Here is a 25,389-nt window from a genome sequence, read left to right as displayed (position 1 = left end):
AGATGATTCTATGATTCTAGGGTGCCTCCAAACTGCCAGTATCTTACAGGAGCAATTCAAGTGCTTACTGAAAAAATTAGGTTTGTGCAATAGAAATTGGTTAAGGTGCTTGGTCACCCTAGCACAGCAAATCCACTTTTTAAAAATCAGACTTTTTTGGCTATAAGAAAGTGACAGGAACATGCATTTAAATGTGTGGGATTAACAAAATGTTATCAGGAAGACATAGAAACACCCCACAAGCAAAGAGGATGAATTGCTTTTGTAAAATGGATGAATTCAAGATTAATATTCATTGTCATATAACCTCCCTGTAAACAAATCAGAATAAATTCTGAATAAACACCAAATATAATTTAACCTCCATGGAAGCTTTGTGCAAGCAAATCAGAAGAAAAGTCAATAAACAGGTCAACTGGAGACCACAGTGTTATGTATTGATTCTACTATGTTTAAGAGGCTCTCAACTGGCTGTTGCATTTCTAGATTGCTGCCATTTTCAGGTGGGATTCAATCACATCAGGAAATTCAGGTTGCATAATTACAGTTGATCTGGCATCATTGCACAACACACCTGATCCTACCCACCCATTATTGGAACTTTTGCAATAACAAAAGTCATGGAGAAATGCACTGGAAAGTATGGGATAACAATTGTATAACCTCCCTGAAAACAAATCAAAATGGATGCTCAATAAATAAAAGTTCACATTGTGTAACCTCCTTGGAAACTTTGTGCAAACAAATCAGGATAAGTGCTCGATAAAAGGACTATGGAAGCAACCAAAGGCTGCATGCACACAACACATTTAAAGCACTGTCCTTGCCAAGAATTGGAGAACTGCAGTTTATTGCTCACAGAGCTAGAATCCCCAGCACCCTTCATAAACTAAAGTTCCCAGGATTCTTTGGAGGGATGTGTTTTTCTTAAGCTCACTTCTTCACATATCATGTCGGGATGGTGGGATCATAAATCCCACTTCAATCCACTGTCCAAGAGGCATTTGGTTTGTCCACTTTGCGCTGATAGGGAAGGAGGACCCCCTCCCTCAGGATCCTATCCCTCTTCAGGAACTAGACCCCTCCCTTCCAAATGCTCCTTGTCCAAGGCAGACCTGCCTCACAGCTGGAAAATAAGTGTGGCAAGGCAGAGGCTCTGTTGCATCATATGGGGCAGCCTGACATGTCCCTGAGGCCACACACCACATCTCATAAACAAACATATGGGCAGTCCTATCTCTGGTCGGTTGGCCTTTCCTGTCACCTGCCAGGCTGACTCTGTCATAAGTGGGTCTTCGTTAATTTAAAAGAGGGAGCCAACCCACGCCTTGGGTTGTGCTTGCCAGAGGCAAGTTTAATGAAGGAGTGATGTTTCTGTCACTTGAAGAGTCTATCTAAGGAAAAGGACATTGGATCTGTGCTCCAACCAAGTGCCTGGCACTATTACAGCAGACAAGAAGGCAGGGCTGCTTAGCTAGGGTAACTGGCTGCAAATGAGAAAGGCAGGACTCTTCTTATTTTTTGAAATGGTAGTGTAGGAGAGCAAGGTTCAGTTGGCACAGCTTTCCTTGCATGACAAGCTGTACCTCTTGAAGTCCTGGCTGTCTGTGTGTGCATCATCAGCTTAAAATGCAGATAGGTTGTTCTTTCTCTCAGTTTGCATCAAATTTTGTTGCAGGGGGACACACACACATCAAAATGCACTATTTCCTAAGTCACAACAGGACAGGGACATAAGAAGAGCCTGCTGTATCAGGGGAATGATCCATTTGGTCCAGCATCCTGTTCCCACAGTGGCCAACCAGATGGGAAGGCTGCCAGCAGGACCAGAGCACAAGAGCCCTCTTGCTGCCGGAGGTTTCTAGCAGCTGCCATTCAGAAGCAGACTGCTTCAGACTGTGGAGTCAAAGCATAACTATTGCAGCTGGTCACCACGGATAGCCTTGACCTCCATGAATGTGTCTCTTCTAAAGCCATCCAAGTTGGTGGCCTGTGGAAGTGAGTGTCATAGCTTAGCTATGCACTGTGAAGTTACTTCTTTTGTTTGAGCTGAATCTTCCAACAGTCATCTTCATTAGATGTCCACAAGTTCTAGTGTTCTGAGAAAGGAAATATTCTCCCTGTCCACTTTCTCCTTGCCATACATCATTCTATACCCCTCTTTTACGTATCCTCGTACTTGCCTCTTCTCCAAACACAAACGCCCCCAATGCTTCAGTCTTCCCTTATAAGTGAGTCATTCCACCACCTTGATATACTTTTAGCCAGGGCTTTCTTTTAGAACTAGAACTCGTTTCCAGCAACTCTCGGGTGGGTGCCGTTGCTATGATAAGAGAACAAGGGAGGCGCTCATGGTGAGTTCTGACACATCTTTTTCTAGAAAAATAGCACGGCTTTTAGCTGCTCTTTCCCGATCCTTTTTCAACTCTACAATATCCTTTTTGAGGTGAGGTGTCCTGAACTGTAGGCAGTATTCCAAATGTTGCACCAGAAATTTGCATAACCGAATGATGATATTGGCAATTTTAATTTCCGTTCTTTCCTATAAGGATCCCTAGCATAGGATTTGATTTTGCACAGTTGCCAGTCACCACCAGTTCAGATCCCATGAGCACATATGTAAAATGAAGACTCCCACCCTCTCAGCAGGCATTACTTTGCACTTATTTCACACATTCAGCTGAATTTGCCATCTTATCTCCCATTCACTCAGGGCTCCTCCACACTTTCCTTTGTCCCGCAATTTATTCCATTTGTCCCATGATTTCTAGGCATGGGTCGGACAGGTTTTTGTTTTGTCCCACTGCTTTCCCCAGGAAAACCTACTCACTGCTGAATCAGAACAAACCTCAATCTGCAAAAATCCAAGTGACATTTGTTCTGATTCAGCAGTAAATGGTGGATTTTCCCAGAGAAAGCAGCAGGACGAAAGACCAACCCATGCCTAGGAATTATGGGACAAATGGGAGCTATCTGCAATCACTTTTACTTTTAACAATCCTGAACAATTTAGTACCTTCAGCAGACTAGGCCACCTTATCATGGGCGTAGCGGGGGGGGCAGCTGCCCCCACTAAATCAAGTAAATAAATATTAATACTTAACTAAAAGTAGAAATTGTAGAAAAACTGTGACATATTTTTTGATCGCCTGAGGTCAGAAGAAAGTAGTTTAAAACAATTGCTGTGGAAACATTTTGTTCTGAATCTGCTAGACCAGGGGTCGGCAACCTAAGGCCCATAGGCCGGTAGTGGCCCATGAGGCTTGTCTAACCAGCCCATGGGGACCCCTGCTACCGCCCACCCCACGCTCTTACTGGAGTGGCGTGGCGCAGAGATCGACTTCCGGGTTGATGGTGCCTGTGCGCTTGCACACAGGTGCTCCTCTGACCCGGAAGTGCACCGGAAATAGCATGTGCGCACGTGTGCAGGACGGAGAAGTGCCCGTGCGCATGCGCACACGCTATTTCCAGTGCACTTCTGGCTCAGAGAAGCGCCGGAAATAGCGTGTGCGCACGCACACAGGTGCTCCTCTAACCCGGAAGAGCACATGTGTGCACACGCTCTGGCCCATCCTCCGATGGACGGAGCATCGACTGGTCCATCTTCCGATTAAGGTTGCTGACCTCTGCTTTAGATGCACCAGAATGACCAAGCAGATTATGGGGGGGGGGGTTTAATCACTGAGTCCCCACCCCACCCTGCAATGCTGCTTTCTACTCAACTGCTGTACAGTGGTACCTCGGGTTAAGAACTTAATTCGTTCCGGAGGTCCGTTCTTAACCTGAAATTGTTCTTAACCTGAGGTACCACTTTAGCTAATGGGGCCTCCCACTGCCACTGCGCTGCCCGATTTCTGTTCTCATCCTGAAGCAAAGTTCTTAACCTGAGGTACTATTTCTGGGTTAGCGGAGTCTGTAACCTGAAGACTCTGTAACCCGAGGTACCACTGTAGTTCACTAGCATACAGTTTATCCTTGTGTGTAAAACTAGTTCATTTGGCTGCACCTGTTCCTGTCATAGAGTCTTGTCCCCAGCACTTCCTCTGACCTAATCTTATTTCATTTTGAGACATCTCTCTGCCCCAAAGGCTTGCACACTAATAGCACTTTTGAGAAAGATATATTGCACCATGGGAAAGGTTTTAGCTGCTGTAGCTTATTGAAGAGCACTTAATAATCCAGTGTCTATTGTATCAGCTCTGTCATCTAATGGAAATGGGAAGTGCAACACAAGTTCTTAGAATAAATCAGAGATGGGCAACCTGTGTCTCTTAGGCTCATTTGCCTCCCTTGGCCTAATATAATACTTCCTTTGACCTCAGCAAGACCTGTTGCAAGAGTTATCCCTTTCCTAGCAGCCTTCTGGGTGGGGAGGAAGAGAGAGGAAGCAGCGGTGGGGAAGAAGGGGGTGGCAGAAAGAGAGAGAAATAAATGTTTTGCTCTGCCCTTGCTTCCACTTGGCATGCGGCCCCTGACAAATTGTCTCTAAGGAATATACATATTTATTTAGCTAAATTTAATTACCACTTGATTTTAATGAAACCTCTAGTTGGTTTACAAAAACAAACAAAACCCTCATTAGACATTAAAATTATCAATAAAAGACAGGTATTTGAAAATATTCAAAAGATACTTCAAATCAAAGGTAAGCTAAAAAGAGATTAAAACACATGTCCACATTCTGCATGTCTGAGTAGGCTTGCCAAATAAAAATGTTTTAAGCAGGAGCTGGAAAGAGTGAAGCAAAGTCACCTGCCTGATCCAGTGGGCAGGGACTTCTAAAGTAGGTGCTGCTGCAACTGCAACACTAAGAGATCAGCTTTTTACAGCTGTGCAGATTTGGTGGGCATACATGGGGTAAGGTGATACTACAATGTAGTGATAAGGAAATGTAGTCATAGGGGGGAGAAAGTTGCTCACCTTTGGCATAAATGAACAGATATATTTGACATTTTCAGCAGCTTTTGGGTATCTTAGCTTCAGACGACGTCAGATACCTCCAGCATCTATGGAAAAGCAATGGCTGCCTCACCTGCAGCAGAAGACCCAGAGGGATCCACCATGGATGAGGTCACCGATTCTGCTGTGGCAGCTTCTTCGCCTGCAGAATCAGAGGAGGTTGAATGAGCTCTCAGCCCCATAAAACATTGGTGTCAGAAGGTGGAGGCAAAAGTAGCTGTCACAGGTATTGGTTTACTGAATTCCAATGCAATGCTACCCAAACACACTTACTCAGGAGAACAATAATATAAATCACCACTACTGTATTTGAACCGCTGAATTTATGTTTTTCATTCACTTGCTAACATAGACAGAAGCACTCCTATTTAACTGTACTAAAAGCCTTCAGGTTTGATGAAGATGGGTGTAATGTTGTTGAGATGGTTGTGGGGCAACATTTGTCAGACAAATATCGGCAGCCCTGGTTTCACATGACTCCAGCAAGGCTCTTGTCCAATATATTTTGCTGCCTGGAGTGGTTAACCCCAGGTTAACCAGAAGGTGGGTGGTCCGAGCCCACCCAGGGGACGTTGTGGGCAGGATTACTGCATTGTAAGGGGTTGGACTAGGTAGAGTTCCACCCAACTCTACAATTCGATGATTCAGTGAATAGAATCTGAACTGGCATTCCTCCTGCACCTCACCTCAAAACCGGCCATGGGACAGCGTCCTCCACTGCACTTAAAGCCGGCTATCCTAGGGCAGGATGCATGGCATGCCCAGAGCTTCATCCTGCAACACCTTGCTTGCTGCCACTCATTCACTTCTCTAGCTGCAGAATGGCTCCCACTGCTGCCCCATCCTCACTCTGCCTAATTGTAGGTTTCACCCTCCCTCATGGTGGATAGAGAGCCAGCTTCTTCCATCAGCTCAAGCAGCTGGCAAGATCCATTACAGAATTCTGGAAGCTTTTATCTCTAAAATTGCATTTCTAGCCCATCTGGAAAACATTTGCTTTTAAACAAAGCCATGAAAGAAGCTCAAAAAGTTATTGCTGGAACTTCTCCTAATACAAAACTCTTCTGTTTCCCTCAAAATTCCCCGGTTGCTTTGCTTGAGCAGCAACATCTAAATACCCAAACCCCACTGTTTTGTGGTGAAATTTTAGTGCCCAATGCTAACCTCATTCTCTTATTACTGTTGCTGAGAGAAGCATCTGCTTTGTGGAGAGGGATACAAATAGTTTAAACTTTAAACAAATTCAATGTGGCTCCAAGCCCAAGAGTCCATTTTAAAATGCATATAAGAATTAAAGGATCCATTGCCCCAAATCAGCTTCTCATGTTACATCGTATGGAAGCTGTTTTCTGTGAACCACCCTGAGACCTGTGGGTAGAGAGAGGGCGGTATAGAAATTCAATTAATAATCATAACACTGGGCAACAATTTTTTACTTTTTGAATGTTGTCTAGATTTCTACAACTGATTTAGGGTATTTTTGCACTGCTGAATCAGGAAATGGCATCCGTTTCTCTCTATCAGGTCAGGTTTACTGTAAACTGAATGGTGGGCATTGATAAAGGTAAGTACACATAAACTGCATGTTGCTTCACCATTTTTCAGACTTTAGGGCTTGAACTTCCGTTTCTTGGAACTCTTGGAATGCTCACCGGCAGGGAGGTCTCTCTTCAGAGTCCAACAGTAGTCAGCCATAATGACTGTGTCCCAGCGACCCTGATACCTGGTCTCCATTTCTTTCATGTCCTGATGGAATCTCTCCCCCTGCTCGTCACTCATTGAACCCAGGTTCTCAGGAAACCGGTCCATATGTGAAAATAGGTAGTGCATCTTGACGCTCATGTTGCAGCCCAGGTTTCTGAAAGCAGTCAGCATGTTGTTGACAAGTTCTGCGTAGTTTCTGGCCTTATTGCCAAGAAAGTTCTCCACTACCAGAACAAATGCCTTCCATGCTTCCAGTTCCACTTCGTTCATTGAGTTTCCGAACTCTGGATCTCTGATGAGCTGACGGATCTGAGGACCGTCAAAGATGCCAGCTTTCAACTTCTCCATGGTCAATCCTGGAAAAGCCTGGCACAAGTAAGTGAAGCAGTCACCATCCTTGTCCAGAGCCTTGGTGAACTGCTTAAGCCGAGCTTGATGTGCAGCGGTGGGAAGAGTATTCTGTCTCTGTCCACCAGAGGGTCGTTGATGACGTTCCTTTCTTTGCAAGGCACCAATTCCTCCCGCACAGGCCAGTCCTTCTTCGTGTAATGCTGAGCATGGTCCCTACTATCCCACATGCACACAAAAAAATGGGTACTTGGTGAAGCCAGACTGCTGTCCCAACAAAAAGTTCACCATCTTCAGGTCAACACAAATAAACCACTTATGCTGATCATAACCAATTTTCTCCAGCACATACTTCACCGCTTCATAGTTCTCCTTCAGTGTACTCGAGTGAGCCAGGGGTATAGAGGCAAACTGGTTGCCGTTGTGTAGCAGAACACATTTCAGTGATTGTTTGCTGCTGTCAATGAACAGTCTCCAATCTTTGGGTTTGTACTATGGCACTCCAAGCTTGAGCAGAAGCTGCGCAATATCTGCACAGTACACCAAGTCCTTCTCTTCTGAGAAAAAACGGAGGTACTCTTGATGCCTGTTGCGGAAGAAGCTGATGCGAGCACTGTCAGAGAGGAGGTTTTTTTCCTTCAATCTGGATGCCAACAGTTCAAGCTGAGGTCGCGAACTAGATCATTCAACTCCTTTTGGGAAAATGGATGTGGAGCATCATCTTCAAGAACCACTTCTTCATGTCCTTCAACACTGGAGGCATCTTCGTCACTAATGTTAGGAAGTTCTCCGAAGATAGGCACTGGAATTTCATCACAATGAGCTACAGGACGACGTGCTGATTGAAGATCAGGATACTTCGTGGGGCGGCTGCCCCATTAACTTAGTTTTGATCCCCCAACTTTATGCTTTGCCGCACCAATTTATGGAAGATTTTGAGGTTTTATGACTTCAAACTGATCCCTTTTCGACATAATCACCCAGAACTATCGGACCTGAATACTTCTTGTCATTAAAATAATCATTTCCAATCAAAACAATTATTCGACATGGCATTTTACCCCCACCAACTTCTTCTAAAATGCTTCACACAAGCGTACATGTGAACAAAAACGTAAAAAAAGACATGTGGCCATAACTCAAAAACTTGACCTGATTGAGCAAAACCAATGTGATTTTTGGATTCAGCGCATCAGATTCATCCTAAATCAACTGAAAAAACGCAGACAACAAATTTGTTGTTGACCAGTGTAATCATAGTTTCTAAGATATTTTTCTCTTTTAAGCTGCCTCTTCAAGTGGCTAGGGCTGAGGCTACTGTAGCTATTGTCTGGGAATGAAAAGGAGCCTGGGGTGTGATAAATGACCTTATGGATTGCGTATGCAGCAATTTGCAACACATGTAAAATCTAAAGGTGAGATTGAAATAGTTTCCTGCATAACTAACATCTACTGCATTGCGGGGGGTGGGGTGAAGGCTAGTAGCTGAATCAATCCCATCTAATGCTGTATGATGGGTAAACTTGGTTTTGTTAGCTTGGAAGCTGATATGCATGAAATGACTTTTCAATTTTGTGGGTTTGCTCAGAATTTGGTGTGCCAGGCCATTTTTTTCTGGAATATCATCTGTGGTTCAGAATTGGCATCAGAACATGATTTGGGTGGGTTTTTCTTCTTTGGTGACTTGCTGCATTAACATGATCTAGTGACTTGTGCATCTGCTAGGTTTGGCTAGCTCAGGAGTACAATAAATGTTTTCTATGGGTTCTGGGTGTGAAAGGGTCAATACAGCAGCATAGCATAGGTTGCCAGTGCCCAGGGCGGGCAAGCCGCTGATGCCGCCACAGGTCCCCCCCAGCCAAGTGGTACCATGCTATGCCGCCTGCCGGTGCAGGGAGAGCCTGCCCGTTGACCTGGCCCTTGGTGGAAGAATCCCTCCTCCATGAAGGGGGTTGCCCCTCCTCACAGGGGTGCCCACTTGAATAAAAACCCCACTGCACATAATCAATCATTTGAATGGCAATGCCCATCAACTTGGCGGGGCCACCCCCCTCATTGGAGAAATGTTGGGAGGGTATGGAGTTATCTGACCCCCGAGTCATCTGAAGGGTTTTTTTAAAGGGAAGGGTTTTTTAAAAAAATGTCTAGTGCTTTATTGGTTTTATGTATGTTGGAAGCTGCCCAGAGTGGGTGGCAATCCAGTAAGATGTGTGGAGTATAAATAGTAATATTATCCTTATGGAATGGTTCGTCCCTATTTTCATCAGAGAAATGTTGGAGGGTGTGCTCTATTGGAAGGACTTCAGTTCTAAAATATCGCCCTCCAAGGACTGTAAGGTATCTCACGGCTTCGGGCATCAGTTTTACGGAGAAAGGAGGCCTTGGATCCCACGCCCCTTTACTCTGGAGCCCCATCGAGCATCCTGTCAGCCTACGTCTCAAAACACGAAAGCGCTCTATACGTCTGGATCGAATGCCGAATTTATTTGACAATGTGTTTGTCCTGGGGGCGCGCTCTCCAGTATGCCGGCTCGGAGGGAAGGAAGCGCCCTCAGTTTTGCGGGCGGGCGGGCGGGCGAGTAAGTGGCCAACTGAGGCGAGCGAAACTGGGAGCGACGAGCCGGGTCTCGGCTGGCCCTCGGGACAAGGCGCCCGGGTGGCGGGAGCTCAGCCCTGCCGGGCCCTGCGCCGCCCTCCAAAAGGGGCCCGCGCGGCGGAGCGGAGGGAGCCAAGATGGCCGCCCGGCCGGCGCCTCGCGCTGCAGGCCTCGCCTCGTCCTCGGAGCCCGCGCCCTCGCGCGCAGGGGAAATGCCAAGCAGGCCGGCCGGCGCCGCCCTGAGGAGATGCGGGGAAGAGGGGCTTCGCCTCGGCTTCGTCTGAGGGAGGAGGAGCCAGAGGGCGGCGGCCATGGACGAGGGAGGTGCCACCCCTCCCCCCGGGCTGAGGAGCAGGAGGCGGGGCTTCGCCAGGAGGAGGCGGGGCCAGGCGCTATAAATGCCCGCGCCGGAGGGCCGGCTCCTCCATTCCGGCGAGGGGCCAGAGCTTCTTCACTCGCGCTTCTCCGGCGTTCGCTCGCTTGCTTGCTTTGTGGGCTCTTCCGCGGCGCGCTCCGACCACGCTTCCGCCTCGTTCTCCTCAGCGACTCTCCTCCGGCGCGATGATGAACGGTTTCCGCGACAGCAGGATCGATGAGGGCACCTTCCTCTTCACCTCAGAGTCGGTGGGGGAGGGACACCCAGGTGAGCGCCCTCGCGGCAGAAGGAGGCGCGCGCCCCCGCGGGGGGCCTGGGGAGGGGCAGGGGCGCGCGCGCCGGCGGGCGGGCGGGCGACCGCTCTCTCTCTCGCTGATTGGGCGGTGCTGTGGCGCGCGCCCTCCGGCTGCCTGGCTGGCTCGCGTCCGGCTCTCGGAGGCCCGTTTCGGCGGATGAGGGAGGGGGAAGCGCCACGAGGGCGCCCGGGGGGGGGCTGGAGTCCCGGGCGTCGCTTTCAGGCTCCGCTCGGCCGCCCCGGACAGGAGCGGGAGGTTCCCCGCTGCCCCCCTGGATTGCGGGGGGGGGGCAGGGTAACAAAGGGAAAGTGCGCGATGGCGGCATGAGAGGGAAACGGTGAAAGCGGGCTCGGAGCGCGCGCTCCCGCCCGGTTTCGGGGACGCGCCCCGCATTGCAGGCGACCACGTGGTAGCCGCATGGCGCGATCTTGGGAGGGACGGTGGATGGTGGGAAGGGAGCAGCTCCTGAGAAAAGGGATTTTGTGTGTGTGGAGATGGAAGAAAGAAGCCGGAAGCCCAAAACTGCAGCGCGAGCGCGTGTAAAAACGGGGGTGGGGGAGACAAGGACCAAGCGCCTGCCTTTTACATACAGAAGCAGGTGGGCTTTCATGTAAGTACGCACAATCACGTATCTGTCTACGTTACACAGAGTCAAAAAGCAATTCAAAACTACACAGAGCGGAAGGCTTCGTTGTCAGCTCAAAGCGGCCTGAATTCCCAACGGCGCTGGAGGAGGAGGAGGAGACTTGCGCTTTCATTGTCCTTCTCCGCCATGATGTCTGGGCAGAGCCTGCAGCATGGATAGAGGGAGGGCGGGAGTTGGAGAAGGCTGCCCCCGATCCTGGTGGCTGGGCATATGTGCTTTTTTGTACTGTTCTAAAGATAGCCTTTGCCAGGAGGCTGCATAGGAACAAGGACTCTTTGATGCAGGGGAATTCAGCTTTGGCCATTTCCTTCGCTGCAGGAAAGGGGGGGAGGTGTTGCACCTCCGTTTCTGCCATGTGGTGGTTGAACCCATGTGGCTCCATTGAAGAATAGCACCTTGTAGTGTTTTCAGTTGGGGGACGACTGCTGGATAGCTGGCTTCTTTTTGCCTGAGTAGTAGGCAGAGAACAGGGCAGAAAAGCATCGCTGGTGCTTTTATTCTGTTTTCCAAGGCACAGTGAATGACATCTGTTCTTCTGACTTTGAAATCCACAATTCTAAGTGCCTGTTCTTTATACTTGCTAGACCTTTGTTCCCTCTGTAACTCATTCCCCTAGGGAGCTATTTTAGTTTCTTGTTTAGAAGTTGCCCACTATTTTTATGTGCTTAAATTTCTGTAAAATATTCTGATTTGGGCTTTCTGACTATGTTCAAGTTCTTCATACTGTGAAACTAGTCAAATGAGTATGCCATGCAACTGAACTTTATGTAGATTAGGCATTTGTATTGACAACTTAGTACTGTCTCAGACTTAGCCATATTTAGGAATCCTGTGCTGGTGGTAATTTATCCTCACTGCCATCTTGTTCTCTCTGGATTAGATATAGGATGACACTAGTCTGCATTTATAGCCTGCAGCCTTGTGTGCAGACAATGCTTCTGGCAGTAACCGGTTCTACACATTAAACAAATTGATGGCTTTTGAAGTATGCCTTGGAATTTCTGTTAAATACTATTAAATAAAGGCTTCATGTGTCTAGACCACTAGCTGAAGTGTTGGTGGTAGGGAGCCTTATCTGTGGCACATTGAGGCCTCAGAGGTACGATGGCTAAATCCTGACCATTGAATGAAATGGTAGATCACATCTGAAGAATGGCTGTTAAGGACTATGTGTCAGGCTGTGTTGATCACTGAAGCATACATAAGGGGTTGTAAAGCATTTTGGCATTCCAGACTTGAGTGCTCGGTAATAAATTTCATTGCAGTGTGGGTTGACTTTGCTGGTTGAAAGCAGTTCTAATTTCAAAATGGCAAGTACAGTCATACCTTGGAAGTTAAATGGAATCCGTTCCGGAAGTCTGTTTGACTTCCAAAACGTTTGGAAACCAAAGTGCAGCTTCTGATTGGCTGACTTGGATGTTCGAGTTCCAAAGAATGTTCGCAAACTGGAACGCTCACTTCCAGGTTTGCTGCATTCAGAAGCCAAAACGTCCGAGTACCAAGGCATTTGGGATCCAAGGTACAACTGTAGATCAAATTTAGGATTAGATTATGTAAAGTTCTACAGAATTGAGTTGGTGTTTTGTAACCAGGTCCTTTCATTCTGCTTATAGAAACTCAAAGTCATCAACGCAGTATTGGAGCAATTGAATCTTAATGCCAAGATGCATGGTTGGGTGTGAGGCATCATTTGTTAAGGGCAGCAGAATAAAAGGCAACATGTATACCTTGAAGGTACAAACTGTGCTTGGATGCACAGCATTAAAATTTCATCTCAAACAGTGCAGTTTCCATGTGGAAACCAGTGGGTAGGAAATACAGAGAGCTGCAAGGTTTAGTCAACCAAAACCAGGTTTGTGTGTCTAGAGGGAATGAGGAAAGCTTGAACTTGTTCTATCAAGCATTGGCAAGTTTTGCTTAATTATAATTTTCCCCACTTCATTCATTGGTGCCTAATTACTTCCCAGGGTTTCTGCTGAACCATTAATTGTGAATGCTGGGTCTTTTTGTTGTATTGTTGGTATAAGTCATTAATGTCAAAACTAGCAGTTGCAACAGGTCAGCAGGAGCCAGTGGCTGTTCCTAAACCAAGGTCTCCTATAAAGTCCTCTATCTATGTCTGTTACCAGAAAACAAGCAGATCAAGCTTTCCTCGGAAGGGAGTTCCATATTGACACAAACAGCTGTTCTTTAATTGGTTGATGATACCAGGAAAAAAGTGGTAAAAGGCTCAAACCTGCATGGGTGTTGGCTGAATACTTGTTGAATACATGAATACATGTTAAAACATGTGAAATAGTGGCAACCTTGAGGTCTGAAAAGTAATGGAAGCTGTTTCTGATTTTAGATAAGATCTGTGACCAAATTAGTGATGCTGTCCTTGATGCACATCTTAAACAAGATCCGGATGCCAAAGTAGCATGTGGTAAGTTCCCTTGACCATTATGGGAAGAAATGGAATCTATTGGGAGTGTGGTCAAAGAACTGCAACTCCTCTGTACTTTGAGTTGACAGTTCTGGTTCTGTATTATTTTGCAGAAACCGCTGCAAAGACAGGAATGATCCTTCTGGCTGGGGAGATCACGTCTAGAGCTGCGGTTGACTATCAGAAAATTGTTCGTGAAACAATAAAGCACATTGGCTATGATGATTCCTCAAAAGGTAAGCAGATTGGATTGCTTCTGGCCGTTTTAATTTTGAATAGAAATGCTGAGTGTTAATAAGATTGGGACTTACAAGCATTATGTATGTGTCCTAGGTTTTGACTACAAGACATGCAATGTATTGGTTGCCCTGGAGCAGCAGTCCCCTGATATTGCTCAGGGAGTTCATCTTGACAGAAAGGAAGAAGACATTGGTGCTGGGGATCAGGTCAGTGTTAATAAGAGGCTGCAGATTACTCAAAATTTGTTTGTGGTGTACATTCTTAAAACTTCACCTTAGGAAGCTGAAATTCATATCTTGGTTTGGTTACAAAAATAGGGCTTGATGTTTGGCTATGCTACGGATGAGACGGAAGAGTGCATGCCCCTGACTCTTCTCCTTGCACACCAGCTGAACGCCAAACTGGCAGAGCTTCGTCGTAACCATACCTTGCCCTGGCTACGACCAGATTCTAAAACTCAGGTAAATGTTGTCTTTAACTTGCATTGTCTTAACATTGAAAGGTCTTGAAAATGGAGACCATAGTCAATCTTCTATTAAGGCCTTTTAACTACAATCAAAGTGTATGAAGAACTTGGACATGAAATAATGCAAAAATTGTTTTCCTTGATTCCCTTTTAGGTTACTGTGCAGTACAGACAAGACCGTGGTGCAGTCATCCCTATTAGAGTCCATACAATTGTTATTTCTGTTCAACATGATGATAAAATTGGGCTGGATGAGATGAGGGATGCCCTGAAAGAGAAAGTGGTCAGAACTGTTGTACCTGCAAAATACCTGGATGATGATACGGTCTACCACCTGCAGCCTAGTGGCCGTTTTGTAATTGGTGGCCCCCAGGTATGATGAAGGTTGGATTCTTGTCCCTTGCCTAATCTGTGCAATTGATGGTACCTTTGTGGAAGATCTCAGCTACAGCCTTACAATTCAGAAGCATCATGCTTTTATGCCATCTAGAGTTGTAGTGTCTAGAAACACAGCACAGTTCTCCTTCTGGTAGCTTTGCCTTGCAATAGACATGGGGTGGAGAGCCTCTGAACTGCCACATGTTATTGGACTAAAACTTCATCTCCTGATCATGGGCCACCTTGGCTGGGGGCTGATGCGAGTTCACAATCTGGAGAGCTACGGGTTCCTCATTCCAGTCTTATAGACAGGTGGTGTTGTGTCCAGTCAGATGAGATGGACTCTGCAGGAAGGTTGGCAAATAAATAATGAAAAAAATTGCCAATTTCAGGGAGATGCTGGCTTGACTGGCCGGAAGATCATTGTTGATACCTATGGCGGCTGGGGAGCTCATGGAGGTGGTGCTTTCTCTGGTAAAGACTACACAAAAGTTGACCGTTCAGCATCTTACGCTGCTCGTTGGGTTGCAAAATCCCTTGTGAAGTCTGGTCTCTGTCGGAGAGTGCTCGTTCAGGTATGTTCAGTCTGTTGTTTCTGGGCAACGAGATGCATTTTCCCAAGATGTGCAACATTAGTGTTTTCTTCAAATGAGTATTTGGGGTTTAAGATGTTACTTTGATAGTATAGTTGCACAATTTATTAGAAGCTGGGAAGTGTGTACAGTTGGCACTTTCATGATTTTTAGGCAGCTGCAATGCAGCAGAGATGTAAATCAGGTGCTGGTAATGCTCAGCTGTGTAACAGCTGCTTCTGAAAAATGCGGTCCTTGTATTAATACACCCAGCACCTCCATGATTCTTGCACCTGTAATCAACGCCACAGTAAATCTCAAATGCTGCCTTGCAGTGGCCATTGCAATCCTTACCAGGTTTCTTAGACTACAGCTCCCATCGTCCTTGACCATTGGCCATGGTTGCTGGGGCTCATGGGCATCCCAGCAGCATTTGGAGGATGCCACATTTCCAACTTCTGCTCTGGCAAGAGTTACTTGGGTGCCATGCAGTATTTGCCAACTTGATGTGTGGCTGTGCTGTTACGTGTCTTTTCAAAGCACAATAGGAAAGGTAAGTTGGATGAAATAAGCATTCAGAATTCATTATGGAGGTACAACTTAAGGAGGTACAACTAGCCAGGGAGTGTGGGTTGAAAGGAAAGTTGAAAGGAAATTATTGGAATAATGGTGTGTGAAGAGGGAGAAGAGAAATGGGATACCCTACAAAGTAGCTGAAACCACACATTTTAATGCTTTTGGTTTATATTAACTTTGCTCTTAGGTCTCCTATGCCATTGGAGTGGCCCACCCACTGTCAGTCTCCATTTTCCATTACGGCACCTCCCAAAAGACTGAGCATGAGCTGCTAGACATTGTGAAGAAGAACTTTGACCTCCGCCCAGGGGTTATTGTCAGGTAAAACATGGTGTGCATGCACGTAATATTCAGACAGATAAAAAAGAGGTAATAAGGATGGGACTAGGCATAAACAAGGCATTGCCATTTGGCAGTCTGCCCTAAATGTACATGATGTTGCACAATCTCCTACCATAGACACTTGTCAAAACACCTAGTCTCCTGGGGAGTGGTGGAGACAGTTCCCCAGCACCACTGTAGAGGAGCTTTGGGGTGGTTCATTTTTCTAGAGATAAAACAAAGTAGTGCTTGCTCTTTAATATGTAGTAGTTAAAGCAGAATGGTGTGCTAGTCTGTGCCTCTTTGTCACTGTATAGTAAGGCAAATTACAGTTTATGATGTGACATGCCAGGGGAAGGCACAGAAAATGAGAAGTATCTTAGAATAGCACATTTTGGGGCAAAGGTGGCTGATAACAAAGTAGCTTGCTGCTGTCTGGCCATGATCCCCAGCCAGTTTGGAGTTGCACCATTGGCATACATACCCAAGATTGAAAAGCTATTCTCTTTTAATGCAGCAAGTGGTGTATAGATACAGTAATATTAAATCCACCCTCCCAAATTGGCGCAGCCCTTGTGGCTCTTGCACTGATTTGGAAAGTATGGATAGTGCAGGGATATGAGGATTTCTGTGAGTTATTAGACTCCTCTTGGGCGCTTCAGTCATGTGCTTTTGAGTATTAAAGCTAATTTTCCAGAGATCTTCTGGGTATTTTGGTCCAACCACTGACACCCAAGGCCAGCTATGTTGTACTGTCCTGGAATCAAAGTGTGAAGTTGTGGGTGCTTAGCTCTGCAAACATGGGTGTTCTGAGTGGTGCTACTGACTAACTGCTTCTAAAAGCTCCAAGCTGGAAGTAGGCAGGTTTGGTTGTAATATGAGCTGATTATTCAGATAGGGAGTACCATTCCCAGTGGAGAAACTTGTGGTGATCTACAGTTGGATGTAGCCACTCATAATGGAGGGTAAGTATTCTGTAATGTCAGTTGAGCCCAGGGGCTTAGTTTCCTTGGGATGTATTTGCATTGGCACCCAGAATTGGGAGCAAATAGGTCCCATCTACTTCCTGTGTAAAAAATAGCCGTTGGTCTATGTCTTGGGACTGCAGCATTGAACATCAAGTGGCCCCTTCAGTGTAGCTGGTTTTTGCTTTTTCTTGATAAATGCCTTGTATTGAGTTACGGACTTGTATATTCCAGGGATCTGGATCTGAAGAGGCCTATTTATCAGAAGACTGCAGCCTATGGCCACTTTGGTAGGGACAACTTCCCATGGGAAGTGCCCAAAAAGCTTAAATACTGAATATGTTGGGCTTCTTTCCCCAGACCTGTTGGTGTACATTACAGAGAAACCTCCAGGCTTTTCTGTGGGAAAGAGCCCCATTCCCTAAACTGGTCCTGTCCTCTGCTCTTAATTTGGCACATTCTGTCCATTGCCATGAATATTAGTCCTCCGGGGACCGCAATTGCACTGTGCTTTCTCCTCTTCCTGGTGTGCTTGACGTATGTGTAGAGCCAGTTGAGCATAGGCGCTATATGTAAAACAGAAGAACAGGCTGTAGTCAAAACAGTGCTTCAGTCTAATTCTTTGTATTGCCCAAAGGCTAACGAGAATTTCCTTTCAACAATGAGCAAGATGCCTCCCTCCTAATGTGCACTGCGTGGTTTCACATAGTCTCTGTCCAGATATGTAGAGCAGGATGGTGCAATGATTGGACGCGCCCCCCCCCCCCCCCCCCCCGATCTCTTGTGAGTGAGTCATCGCCGCCTTAGCAGATGGCCCTGCATGCTCCGCAAGTTCCATTTTGGAACTCGAGTCTTGTGTGGTTTTTTAATTGAGGCAATTTTGGTCCCACAACTCATGGTATTCTTCTCTTTAAATCAGTCAGCACCATACCTTAATCATTTTCTGCTCTTATCTTCTTGGGGGATGTACGTAATAAAGGTTTTTTTTAAAAAAAAAAATCCTATGCACAGTTTTAGCACTAGCCAAACCTCACCATCTTTTATTAAGCGGGCCCTTGGCCAGCCTTGTGATGTACTGCAGAGAAGTCACAGGGTTGTACCTGAGGTCTGTAGGCTGCATACTTTTGGCACCTGGAATTTTTTTCTTTAGAAGAGCCAAGAATTTCATGTTGCACAAAACTCCCAGGGTTTATTTTCAAAGCCAGGTCCAAACTGCATTCTGAAGTACTGGCGTAGCTACAGAGAAGCCAGTTCCCTTCAGAGTGTAAGTGCATTTGGAAAGGACGTGGGGGAAAACCCTACATACTTGAAATTTTTTTATACTTGCTTATTTATTGTGTTTGGGATAGGGTGTGAGTACAGAGAAGCCCTGGTCTCAAATGGCAGCTTTTTAACTTTATTTTGACACCATAAATTCCTTGACAGTACCCAGCATTCCCTGATAGGCCAAGGTGTCCTACAGAAAAGCCTTGGGTCACAACCTGCAGGGGGTCTGGCTTGTGTAAAACAGGGGAGGGCAGTGCTCAGGATATCTGGCCTTGGGAGAGGCTAACTTGGCTGGTGTTGTACAGAGAAACCAGCTTGTTTACCTGCCCATTCCAAGGCAAGTGTCCTAAGCAGGAAGTGCCTTTTGCGTTCCAATTTTTTTTCTGGGCATTTATTACGTATGTCTGGTTCAATTCCAAGTTGATTTTAAAGTTCTTAATAAAGTGCTAGGTTCTATCTTACTGTGTTGTGTGTCTCTGGTTTGAATGTCAAGGTTGGAGGTGTACTAAATCAGGAATAAGAGGCTCTTGCTATAACTTGCATTGTATACAGAAGAGGGGAAACAAAAGTTGAGCAGGATGAAGTTACCTGCATTTTGGAAGTTTCTTAAATGCACACCATTCTTTATGAAGTCATGCCTGAGTTGGAGCTTGATGCCAATGCATTTACTTCGCTACCTGTGTTGGGATTATTTTAATGCTTGACTGAATCCACACCTGCAGAATGCACACTGTGCTGTTGTCAACTTGTGCGAAATTGGTTATGCAGGTGGCAGCTTAAAACAGCTGTGCAAGCAGCAAACATATAAAAACTATGGACAAGTACGGTAGTTATGGACATAGATCACCTGGAGCTGTAAGGGGAAGGAACTAAGCTTCATATGCTGCCAGTAGCACTGCCACAATGGTGGCAGCAAACTACAGTGGTGCCTCTGGTTATGTACTTAATTCGTTCTGGAGGTCCATTCTTAACCTGAAGCACCACTTTAGCTAATGGGGCCTCCCGCTGCTGCCGCGCCGCCTCCGTGTGATTTCAACCAATGTGAAGCAAACAGGCAACCAATGTGCTGTTTTAAAAAGGCTCATTGTTGTGGGAGCCTGTCACACATTGTCTGCTGAGCCCAGTCCCTGGCCTACTGCCTGTGTAAACTGCTTCCTCAGCTAAAGCCTTTAAGCTGCTTTCCCCACAGCTCTGGTTCTAAAGTGTGTCAGGCAGGCCCATGAGATCCTTTCTAGGCCTTCGTGGCAGCTGCCAGTCTGAACAGCAGCTTTGTGTCTGTGGTGAGATTTTAGTGTAAGTGCAGGAACATGCAGAAATACTGTTTAAGGAAAGACCACTGAAGTATTTCCGCTTTGCCTGGCCTGTAAATTGATCTCTCCTGGTTCTAAGCTACTGGAATGTGAACTAATGAGTGATCTAAATGCAGTTCTGTATCATGGGCTCGATACAGACCTGGGCTGAGTACTCTCCTTCCTTCTGGTGGATTGTAGCCTGAAGCTGCAATTCTGAGAATAAGCTTCATTGTAAACTAATTTTGTAGTTAGCCTTTAAAATAGAATGTCCATTATTCATTCACACACTTCAGTGCATTGAAGTATTCATTGCATTAAATTTATTCTGTTTTTCAGACCTCATTTGCAGCATTTTAGTGAAACAATGCTGTTGCAGTTCTAGGCTGTTGAATGCAGAAACTCAAACTTCTCGGTTTTAGGACTAGTGTCTTTTACTGACAGATTTCTCCTTGCAAGTCATTTTAATATTTTCCGTTCCAGTGACTAGGGGATTAGTTATAATTTGCCCCTTAACAGGTTTCCTTTCCTCAGCACCCCCTTTTTCCCTTTTATAGCAAAATGGCTCTTATTCTGCAATTAAGAAAAAATAATAATGAAAGGGAATCTGTAAGATCACACCTTGCCCCAAGCAACAAAATTAAGCAGCAATTTATTGCTGTTACTGCAGCTATTCTCATCAGGGAGCAATAAAGTAGGAAACTCAACATTGCTGGAGACTTTGCTGAATAGGACTTCAGTGAGCAAACATAAGAGGATCTTGGCTGTGGAGACTTGCTTGATAATATAGAGCTATTTTAAGTGCTGTCTGGAGCCTCCCTTTTTAATCCAACTTGCTATGAAAAAGCACTGCCTTGACCACGCTGGAAGAGAGCAGTTGTGATGGGTTGCATGGGATACACTTCGTGAAAACAACAATACGGGCACCTGCACATTAAAAACTGAATGACTATTATCAGTAGCTGGCAAGTGCATTAAAAATCTGACTGTCTTGACCTGTAGCTGTGTCAGAGTGTTAAGTCCCCTCTGCTCTGAAATCACTTGGTAGTCTTAGGAAAGACCCTCTAGCCTTAGCCTTTCATCTGCTATATAGAGGTAGTGTTACTTGCCTACCTTACAGGGTTGCTTATAAGGATTATAAGTTAATCGATATGAAACACTTTGAACACACAAAAGCAGCAGATAAGTTCTACATGTGATATTATAGGGACCACTGTTGCTTGGCAAATCTCTCCAGATAGGGAATTCCATACATCTGAAGAGGCAGTCTTGATCAGCTCAGTTGCTCTCATTCACAAAAGGTAGGTCACTGGACAAGGCCTCTTCCACCGATTTTAAGCGAAGGAAACAGAGTTTTGCTTGCTTGTCTGTGTATAAAGAACTTCTGGGAACAGCATTTTTAAAAAACCAGACGAAAGATTCAGCTCAGAGAATTTGTTGCCTAAAGGATCTCCACTGGCAAGTCATTCCATAGAGTAGGTGCCACTCAAGCAATAAACCTGCTCCTTATGGCTGCCCACCATGCTTCATGGTGTTGTATAGTGTTTCAGATGTGGAAATGAATGGACAGGAGTCCCAGGTCATTCAGGGCTAACACCAGCATCTTGAATTGACCCTGGAAACTAGGAACTGGTGTAGATGAAAAAACGAGGCCTAGCACTTTCCAGGTAAAAAAACAACCCAGCCACTTTGATATGCTACTTTAGTTCCCACATTTCTCTCCTTCCACACTTGGTGGCCATCCACACGTTGGAGTCCAGCGGCCAGCAGGAAGGATTGCCAGGAGCTGTGATCCAACATGTGCCGAGACAAAGGTTTCCCAGCGCAGCCCTTCAGCTTCCTTCGGGAAAGTTGCCAGCGGATTGTTTTTTGCAGCTTGATCTGAACCACATTTAGCAAGAACACCTTATTGCATTTAGTGGAGGTTATTTTTTTAGTTAAGTCTGCATAGGTTTGCAATCTTTATTATTTACTTGTGGATTTATATCCTGCCATTTAACAAAAATTCAAGCAATGAAACGGGTTGCTAAAAGGAGCAGCAAAATCAGTGAACCTGCTAAGACTATACACTCCTTTGGAAGAGGCACTGAATGGAACAGGCAGGCATAGCGTGTCACCCTAAGTATTTTGTCCCCTTTCCCCAAGGTATTACTGCCTGAGTGCTCTTGTAAAACACTAATCTTGTTCTGCCCACTGAAAGTAGTTCACAGGTGAGTACTGGGTCATGTCAAAGAGGCAATGCATATTGCTGGACACTGCACTGCCCCCTGGTGCTTAAAGGAATAAGTGTACAAAAAGATTTGAGCCTGACTAGGGACACAACAGGAGAAGCGAAGCGCAGAGACTGACAATGATTTCCTAAACCTGAGATCTGGTGGGCAGCCCCACAGTGGGGTCAGAGAAGTGGGTGAAAACTTCCCAGCTGAAATTCCACAAAAAAATCCACAATACCACAAATGTTCTGGGTCCCCCCCCCCATGTATTTTGCACTACACCTTGTCCAGACAGCAATAATGTATCGGGGAAGTGTCACAGAACTAATACAGCAGAATAAATTATCACCAATGCCTTATTAATATGCCAACAACAATTAAAAAAAATTTTTTTACCCTTCTACGTCAGCCTTCAGATGTCTTCTAAAAGTCAGATAGTTGTTTATTTCCTTGACATCTGATGGGAGGGCATTCCACAAGGCGGGTGCCACTATCGAGAAGGCCCTCTGCCTGGTTCCCTGCAACCTCACTTCTTGCAGTGAGGGAACCACCAGAAGGCCCTTGGAGCTGGGCCTCAGTGTCCAGGCTGAATGATGGGGGTGGAGCTGGTAGACAGCTGCCCTGGACACAGAATTGATCTGTGCCTCCATGGACAGCTGGGAGTCTAAAATGACTCCCAGGCCGCACACTTGATCCTTCAGGAGCAGTTACCGCATTCAGCACCAGGGAGTCCTCCACACCTGCCTGCCCCCTGTATCCCAGAAACAGTATTTCTGTCTTGTCAGGATTCTACCTCAATCTGTTAGCTGCCATCCAACTTCCAACCATCTCCAGGCACTCACACAGGACATTCCCTGCCTTTACTGGTTCTGATTTAAAGGAAAGGTAGAGCTGGGTATCATCCGCATACTAATGAACACCCAGCCCAAACCCACTGATGATCACTCCCAGCGGCTCCATATAGACGTTAAAAAAACTTTGCAAAATCATTGCAGGAGATCCTGGGGGCCTTACCAGGCCCCAATGATGAAGGTGGTTCCGTTAGATTGCAAACCACCTAAAAGTGTCTCCTGCTGCTGTTTTCTGCAGATGCCATAGAGGCGGTGAAGAAGGTCCTCTTCGCCATTACTATTGCCACTTGGTAGGCTTGACGTGTCCGGTCCGATTCAGAATGAGTTTTCCACCACTTGCTCTTTAGCCATCTCAGCGATTGTTTCATTGCCCTCTGCTCTGGGGAAAACCACGGGGCTGTCCAGGCGCCATGCAATCAGAAAGGGCACTTTGGAGCCAGACAGTTGATAGCCCTGGTTAACTCCACATTCCAGCGGGCCACCAGGGAATCAGCATGGGATAAAACATCTACCACTCTCTGGAAACCATTTGGATCCATTAAGTGGCAGGGGCGGACCATCCAAATCAGTTCCACCTCCATCCCAGAGGGGAAGGGTTGTGGAGAAGTCCAGTTGCACCAGGAAGTGATCCAACCATGGCACTTCGTTTGTTTTGCTTTTACTTAGTGTCAGATCACCCACATCCATAGAGGTGAACACCAGGTCTATGGCATGTCTGCGCCTATGAGTTGGGCCAAACTTATTCAGGAACAGCCCCATGGAGGCCATGCTTTCCACGAAGTCCTGAGCGGCCCCTTGTAAGGTTGTGTTGGCGTGGATGTTAAAATCCCCTAGAACAACCAAGCTAGGTGTCTCTAGGAAAACATCCACCATGATCTGAAGCACCATGACCTGAAGCAGGGAATCCTTGGTGCAGCAGGGAGGTTGATACACCAAAAAGAATCCTGTAATGCCCCTATTGCCCAACTTCTAGAACTTGCACTCAGAAAATTGGGTCTTCCCAATAGGATGCCTGGTGCAAGCTAATGACTTCCTAAAAATCACTGCAAACCCCTCCCCCGCCCATATGACGGGTTGCTGTGCGTAAGAGAAGGCTGGCAGACAAGCAGTGGCAAGATAGGCCCATCTACTTCATCCAACCAAGTCTGTTACACATGCCAGGTCAAGCCCTCCATCCACGATCAAGTCACCCCCCCCCCAACAAAGACATCACTCTGGAGAGGCCCTGTGTATATATAAAGGTTTCACAAGAGCAGAATATAATAGTAGGTACAGAGTTCAGATTCCTGAGTGTCTCAGCTTTCTGCTTTTAATAAACAAGTTTCTAGACCTCATAGCTGTGAAAATTGCTTGAAAATATGGGTCATGCCTGCTGAAATCTCCGAAGCCACAGAGAAGGTTTAAAATTTGTTTATGTTCTTGCATTTCCCATAACTAGCAAAATCAAAATAAATAATGCAAAATAGTAAACATTGCAGAAGAAATGTCGAAGAATACATTGTGCAGATTTGTGAGACTACAGAATGGATAGCAGACTTCAACTTTAGGAGGCTGGTGCTTGCATCACTTTCCTTTACATGTGCAGCATTAGGGTTACCACCTATCAATCTGACAAATTACAGAGCTTTCAAATCTGATAAAAGCAGGAAGTCAAAAAGGGGTCATTGCAGCAGCCATTATCTAGAGCCATGTCATTTTAAACTACTAAACAAAAACAAGACAACTGCTCTCTGTTGCCTAACCCTCCTACTTCCCATACAAAGCAATTCCAGTTTCCAGAGATCAACAAAACAACTTCATAATATTTCTGCACAGTGGTTGCTGGTCTGTTTGGGCAAATGGGACACAGCCCCAAGAACCTCAGTCTGGGGGAGCACTGTTGCACTCAGGTCCTGCTTGTGGCCCCTGTGGGGATGGCATGCTGGAGGAGATGGGCCTGATGCACTCTTCGGCAGCAAGGAGCAGGGGCACAAAACTAAGTTGGCTCTGCCTCTCCTTGGCTGATTCCATCTACCATTTCCCTACCCCCAAAATCTCTATTGTTCCTTTGCCCATAAAATCATAGACACAGATATATTCCTAAATGATGTTGACATGACAGACACACCTCTGCAGAATACCCTTTGGATGCCTGTTCTATAAATGAGGTGATGGGACCGAAGTGTTGGGTGGGCTATACCACTTCAGACTGCTAAAATGGCTTAGGCTGGTAAGATAGTCGGAGCCATTCCTGGATTGGGATAGTTTGGACACAACTGTCCATGCATTGGATTGGATTACTGTACAGTAATGTGTTCTATATGGGGCTACTCTTTGAGGTTGGGCAGGAGGCTTCAGCCAGCATACAAGGTAAGGTAAAGGTAAATGACCCCTAGACTGTTAGGTCCAGTCCACAGACAGCTTTCTGAGGTGTGACCAGCATGACTAAACCGCTTCTGGCACAATGGGATACTGTGACAGAAACCAGAGTGCATGGAAATGCCGTTTACCTTCCCGCTGCAGCGGTACCTATTTATCTACTTGCACTTTTGGGCGTACCTTGGAACTGCTAGGTCGGCAGCAGCTGGGACAGAGCAATGGGAACTCACCCCATTGCATGGATTCAAACCAACCTTCCAATCGGCAAGCCCAAGAGGCTCAGTGGTTTAGACCACAGTGCCACCCACTCCCTCCTGCCAGGATATTAAACCATGCTTTCAGGATTTGCACTGCCTGCCAATCTGCTGCTGGCCCATGTATAGGGTGTTGGTATTAACATACAATTAAAGAACCTTTTATTGAGGGTAAAAGAGGAGAGCGCAAAATATGGTCTGAAGCTCAACATCAAAAAAACGAAGATCATGGCCACTGGTCCCATCACCTCCTGGCAAATAGAAGGAGAAGAAATGGAGGCAGTGAGAGA

At 46.1% G+C, this 25,389-nt stretch overlaps 1 protein-coding gene and 1 long non-coding RNA gene across 3 annotated transcripts; one reads left to right on the top strand and one right to left on the bottom strand.

Annotated features, from left to right (window-relative positions):
* Positions 1–429: 429 nt before the first annotated feature.
* LOC310769954 lies at positions 430–6,368 on the bottom strand. Its single transcript, XR_014551887.1, has 3 exons — positions 6,124–6,368; positions 4,921–5,101; positions 430–2,323 (listed from the first exon to the last, which is right to left on the bottom strand). It is a non-coding gene; the product is annotated as an uncharacterized lncRNA (long non-coding RNA).
* A 3,619-nt stretch (positions 6,369–9,987) lies between these two features.
* LOC310769799 (S-adenosylmethionine synthase) lies at positions 9,988–18,595 on the top strand. 2 transcript variants are annotated; one of them, XM_083629570.1, is made up of 9 exons: positions 9,988–10,250; positions 13,273–13,350; positions 13,464–13,586; positions 13,684–13,796; positions 13,908–14,051; positions 14,211–14,429; positions 14,827–15,009; positions 15,770–15,903; positions 17,103–18,595. In XM_083629570.1, exons 1-9 carry the CDS (start codon positions 10,169–10,171, stop codon positions 17,203–17,205), a joined length of 1,179 nt encoding a protein of 392 aa, XP_083485696.1. In that variant the 5' UTR covers positions 9,988–10,168; the 3' UTR covers positions 17,206–18,595. The 2 variants fall into 2 exon arrangements, with proteins under 2 accessions (XP_083485696.1, XP_083485697.1); XM_083629571.1 differs by lacking the exon at positions 9,988–10,250 and adding an exon at positions 10,360–10,889.
* The last annotated feature ends 6,794 nt before the right edge of the window (positions 18,596–25,389 follow it).

The sequence above is a fragment of the Podarcis filfolensis genome (assembly GCF_964270895.1).
Source record: "Podarcis filfolensis genome assembly, chromosome: 8".
Taxonomy (NCBI): Eukaryota; Metazoa; Chordata; class Lepidosauria; order Squamata; family Lacertidae; genus Podarcis; species Podarcis filfolensis.
The sequence above is the reverse complement of the archived record's forward strand: the minus strand, read 5'-3'. Positions and strand labels throughout refer to the sequence as shown.

What these genes read in the sequence shown, in the direction of transcription:
- LOC310769799 (XM_083629570.1), top strand. Translation starts at nt 10,169, where the DNA reads ATGATGAACGGTTTCCGCGACAGCAGGATCGATGAGGGCACCTTCCTC. An exon ending in GGATGCCAAAGTAGCATGTG is followed by an intron (nt 13,351 to 13,463) that starts GTAAGTTCCCTT and finishes ATTATTTTGCAG; the next exon opens with AAACCGCTGCAAAGACAGGA. An exon ending in TTGTAATTGGTGGCCCCCAG is followed by an intron (nt 14,430 to 14,826) that starts GTATGATGAAGG and finishes TGCCAATTTCAG; the next exon opens with GGAGATGCTGGCTTGACTGG.